Here is a 5,566-nt window from a genome sequence, read left to right as displayed (position 1 = left end):
TGAGAACGTTGAACCGGTTAACCCTCACCTTTGAATTACAACAACTTTAATCTTTCACGGAATCCTGTGAAGGATATTCCAACGGCTCCAAAAAACAGGTTTAAAAAATAATTCTGTATTTTGAAAAAAAAACTCTGATCACTTTCTGAAAAATAATGAATTAATTATTGCATTATTTTTTTAAATATATACAGAATTAAAAAGCAAATATGAAATTATGAAAAATAAATATTTAAAACGTAGGAAAAGTACGTTGTGTTAAGTGTCTATAGTCTGTTCAGCACAAATGGCAAATTCTGCAATAAAATTCAAAACTCTCTCTCCCTCCTCGAAATAAAAAACCGAAGTAATATAAGGATAGGTGTCTGTATATCAACAGGCTAGCCAACGGGGACAAACAGATCGCAGTCTTTCTGGGGATCAGAAAAGATAAGTTCAAGACAGGTTTAAGACAGGCCTATACCTGTATTTATTTTCACGAGGGGCGCTTGCTTTTTCCATTGGCTTACCGGCAGGCCATTCCCTTTAGTTTATTTTTCTCAAGGAGACCACAAACACGTCCCGCAAATTTTTCCTTGTGTCGCCGATATTAATTTTTGGAACAATGTTGTGGAATTTAATAGGAACTATATTTACAATAGTGCTTTTTTGCACAGTAGGCATTCACTCAAAACGAGGTAAGTACTCTGAAAAAAGTAGAAAAAACATTTAAACATCACAGTATACACTACACATAAAATTTCTAAAGAGAGTGAAAATAACGGATGAATTTCGCTGACAACTTTTTAATTTAACAATATAACTTACTATTATTCTTCGGGAATAAGTTACGTTTAATTTTTTTAAATAAAAAATTAATTATTTTAAAACAGTATGATCTAATAATACTACTTGTCAAAGCCTAGTTTATGACAATACTTTTTCTTTTCAATTTGTTTCACCGTTATAGGACGATGCTCGCTCAGTTTGTGCCTTTCACTATCATCGTCGACCTTTACAATCCTTTGTAATCGCAGAATCACGATATGCATAGGATGTAAAATATGTATACATAACGCAATAAAATTTAAATTATTGAGAAAGTTATTTATATATTTTGCCAAAGTTCAATAGCATTATTTATACATAATAGAAGTATCAATGAAAAAACTAATAATGATTATGGTTCGCAACACAAATATTTAAAAAAGAACCGAATTTATTTCTGAATACCTGTCTAAGTTATCATTGGACTCTCTAGGAAGACTACAAAGTATAAATAAATATCACTCACAACATCTCTTGCGCAAACAGCTGTCAGATAATATATCTGAAAATTGATTATTCACTTGCGAAAAAATGTTCTTATCTTAAATCAATGCCTAACTGTTAAACATTTCTTCAACTTTGGTTGATTTAAATTATTCGGATAATAATTCAAACGCTTTATAATTATAAAAATTTAGAAAATGTATGATGTTTCAAAATTTTAATATATAAAAAAATCAAAAATTTTAAACAGCACATACAAAATTGTCATATTATTCAATAGACAATTTTGAAAGAAACATATTGAAACATATCTATTTTCATTAGTTAAATTTTTATAGAGTGGATACTTTTTTGAACGTTCTAAAACGGTTTCAAACTGTGTGAATAATAATTTAAAAAATAAATTTGTCTGAATAAATAAATAATTTAATTGTGACAAAAAAATTCCTATAAATAATCTTTGATTACGATATTTCAATACAAAACAGTAGCTAGAAAAATGATAAAAAAATAATTATTGATATTTTACTAGATTAAATTTTCACTTACGAATACCTTAAATTATTTTATTAAAACTTTTTAAGCACAATTTTAATTTTTGTATAATTAACTAATAGTTTGTGACATTTAACTTCAGCATTGAGTAATTTTTCTAGTTGGACTTTCTCAACTAACCTTTTTAAACAATTCCGAGCAGCAAATCTGGAAAAGTTAATTGAAAGTTTGAAATTAAGTTAATGAATCGAATTTTTATTGTATATTTACTATTGATCCACGTAGGTCCATATAATTCCATAAGTCCATGCCGAACGTATTAAAAATAACCATAGCTTTTTGAATTTAGACAACATATTATATTGTACAAAAAGATGTAAACAAATGAGACAATTTTCTCAAGTCATTTTTCTAGGATTATTTTATTTAAAAAAATCGGATTTAAAAGGGTCTTTATAAAAAGGGCTCACAGTCATTTTTGTTTTCGGCGCTTTTGTATTATTTTAACAAAAAATTTTGATTGTTTTTTAAAAAATAAAATTGAAAAAAATCAACACAATTTTTTATTCTTTTTATTTATATAGACGCGATGGTAATTGTGGAATTAATATTCTGACATATTCTGATATTATACAATTCATTTAAAAATACTTGAACAGGCGGGAATTTTTCTTAACTATCTATTTATTTTTACCATATTTTATCCCTATACTTTCTGTTAATTTAACATTTCTTTCAGTTTCAGCTAGATCAAACACAGACAAAGTTGTTGTCTGCTATGTGGGTACTTGGGCTACCTATAGACCGAATGAGGGGCAGTTTCAATTTGGCAACGGTGATTTAGACCCATCACAATGTACCCATTTAATTTATTCATTCGCCGGTCTCAGTAACGAAACATGGAGCATTAAAAGTTTGGATCCTTACCTAGATCTGAAGGAAAATTATGGTACGTTTCAAATGCTTTTCTCTCAGACTGAACCATTGAAATGTCATTGTTAAAGAATGTTGATGATCAAAATCTGGCATCACGAGGCTAGGTAATAAGGAATGACATTTGGCAACCTCCGTATGTGCAAATATTCTACAAGATTCAATAACTCCAAATCACAATAGAATTAAACCAGTACGAAAAAAGGAAAAAGTGCAATGGTAGATTATTTAGACTTACGCTTATAATACCACTAAGAAAAAAATTGGGTTCAAAAAACAAAATTTTGGTTGAATCAAACCTAGAATGTGGTTGTTAAATGAACAACAAAATATTTGGTTGATCCAAATCGATTTTTTCGATAGTAAACTTTGGTTGATGATTATACCCTATATTTTTGTAGAACCAATCAAATATTTTGCTCGAGCCAAGAGAATGTTTTAGTTATTTCAAATAAGTGTTTTTGCTGGCCTGTAAGACAAGATTTTACTTGATATAACCAAAACTTGTAGTTCATCTAGGCACACAGGACCCATTACAATCTTCATTGTAAATAGCTCACCATTTTTAGCATGGTATTGTGTAATCTTCTGTAAATTGTTTAGTAGTTTATTTAACTACTATATACTGGAAGAACCTTTTCACTATCAATTGTTTATTTGATTCAAAACTTCGTACTGTTGTTTTATCAAAAACTCAATCACTCAACCTTATAGGCAATTACACAGATTCAACTAATCTGGCGTATTTTTCACGTAATCGCTTTATTCCAATGCATTCTGTTTTCGAGTCACTTATTTTAATAGAGATCGCCGAATTGCAAATGCAAACGGGTTACATTTTACTTAAATTTTAATTTAAGGTCAAAAGCAAATATATTTTTTTATGAATAATTTTATGCAAAATAAGCATGTAAGAGAATGTATTAAACTTTTGTACAAAATATTTTAGTAGAATCAATCAAATATTTATCTTCGCAGTAAATCCCATGAATATTATTTATGTGAAGTTGGATGAAAACGTCGAAAACAATTGATAATTACAATTATCCGACGAAGGATAAGTTTTATCTGCCTCGTGATAAAAATTATCTGACTTCAAAGAAAAAATGTTGTTGAGTCAATACAATATTTTCTAAAATAAATAAAAAGATTGAAGCAAAATTTTGATTGATTTAAATAAACGAATTTGATCAACCGAACAAAATGTAATGTTTCATTCAACCATACTGTCTTCTGAAATCAACCCAAAGCGGCAGGCCCAATAAACTAAAGGAACTAGAAATTAAGGCATGCAACCAAAAATATGGAGCACAATTGCCATAAATTGCATGCTCGACGCATGCGTATATGCGATTTTCAAATAGATTTCAGTTTTTACTTCTACGCTGTTCATTAAATGTTCCCAGCATAACCGACCGTCTATTTTATTAGTCAATACAGATAAAGTATAGATAAATATAGCTAGACATACCTTCATTGTAATTAAGTAGTCAGTTTTTAGCTTTTTTACGTGTCCAACCCTACTGATTCAGATTCGAAAAAAATGTTACCAATTTTCAAACGAATTTAAACAAATTGAAACAAATTTGACAAAATAAGTTTCAAAGAAATTTGAAAAAATTGAAAAACAAATGATTTAAACATTCAGACAAATTTTGCACATGTCATAATATTTTTCTAAATCATTCAGACCCGCAAAGAAGCCTATAAAAATCCATGTTAAACTTTTACAGTGCTTTGCTTCAAGTAAAAGCATAATTTAGAAATAATTTTAATTATCTATGAAAACTTATAACAATTATTGCATTATTTTGAACTTCAATTCACTCGCATCCTTGAAACTAAAATCGTAATCATTAGCAAATCGGCCATATATGTAGCTCAGGTCGCTGAATTCAGAGTCTGAGTGGATGATCGCACGAAAGAAGAAATTAGGATAAAAATAGGGTTTTAACTGTCAGAAAAAAGCATTACGTAATTTTTAACGGCTCCTGACTTAACGAAAATGAAATAAAGAGGCCTAAAATATTGGTCACTTTCGATGAGCTGTACAAGCGAACTTTCAGGCGGGGCGTTGTGAAAAACATTTTTTAAACAGCCTCGTCCTATTCAAATTTATCTACTTAAACTTCTGTGCAAATTAAAATTACAAAAATAGTTCATCATAAGTATTAACTTTTTATAGTTAAAAGAATTCATTTTTCATAGGAAGAGACGGTTACAGAAATATGACATCGCTTCGTCAAAGATACAATGGATTAAAAGTGACATTAGCAATTGGTGGTTGGAACGATGGAAGTGAAAAATACTCAGCTTTTGCGGCCAACGATCATTACAGAAGTCGCTTCGTCAACAGTATCGTCAAATTTTTAAAGTAATTAATATATTAAAACGATTGTGTATCAACAAAAATTGTTATAAATTAAAAATTTCAGAGAGTACGGATTCGATGGTCTCGATCTTGACTGGGAATTCCCAGGGAAAAGGGGTGGTAATCCTGACAAAGATAAAGATAATTTCTCCCTTCTTGTTAAGGTAATAATATTTATAATACAAATACCTTTTTCACTTACTGTTCTCAGTTTTTAAAATAAGGATATTCTGGTTTTCCTTGCAATATTTTTTTTTTCATTATAGGAATTAAGTATGGAATTAAAGAAAAAAGGAATGCTGTTGACAACCGCCATCAGTGCTGACAAAAATACAATTGACTTAGCGTATAATATTCCGGAAATATCAAAATACCTTGACTACATCCATGTAATGGCTTATGATTATCATGGAGCTTGGAACAAAAAAGTTTTGCCAAACGCACCTCTGCATTGCACTGATAATCTCTGCGTGGTAAGAATATGCCAAATTTCAGCACAGAATAATGTTAATCTAG

General features: G+C 29.5%; 1 protein-coding gene across 2 annotated transcripts in view; it reads left to right on the top strand.

The window, feature by feature from the left end:
- The first annotated feature begins 383 nt into the window (after positions 1-383).
- Positions 384-5,566, top strand: part of LOC117174474 (probable chitinase 2) — a 15,703-nt gene continuing 10,520 nt past the window's right edge. For both annotated transcript variants that reach the window (XM_033363630.1, XM_033363638.1), the window contains exons 1-5: positions 384-677; positions 2,486-2,695; positions 4,888-5,053; positions 5,115-5,214; positions 5,317-5,523. In XM_033363630.1, coding sequence (XP_033219521.1) covers positions 605-677; positions 2,486-2,695; positions 4,888-5,053; positions 5,115-5,214; positions 5,317-5,523 — 756 coding nt within the window. In that variant the 5' untranslated portion in view covers positions 384-604. The remainder of the gene's footprint in view (positions 678-2,485; positions 2,696-4,887; positions 5,054-5,114; positions 5,215-5,316; positions 5,524-5,566) is intronic.

The sequence above is a fragment of the Belonocnema kinseyi genome, chromosome 1 (genome assembly GCF_010883055.1).
Source record: "Belonocnema kinseyi isolate 2016_QV_RU_SX_M_011 chromosome 1, B_treatae_v1, whole genome shotgun sequence".
In the NCBI taxonomy this organism is placed as follows: Eukaryota; Metazoa; Arthropoda; class Insecta; order Hymenoptera; family Cynipidae; genus Belonocnema; species Belonocnema kinseyi.
Note: the sequence above shows the minus strand (reverse complement) of the source record. Positions and strands in the feature narration are given on the sequence as shown.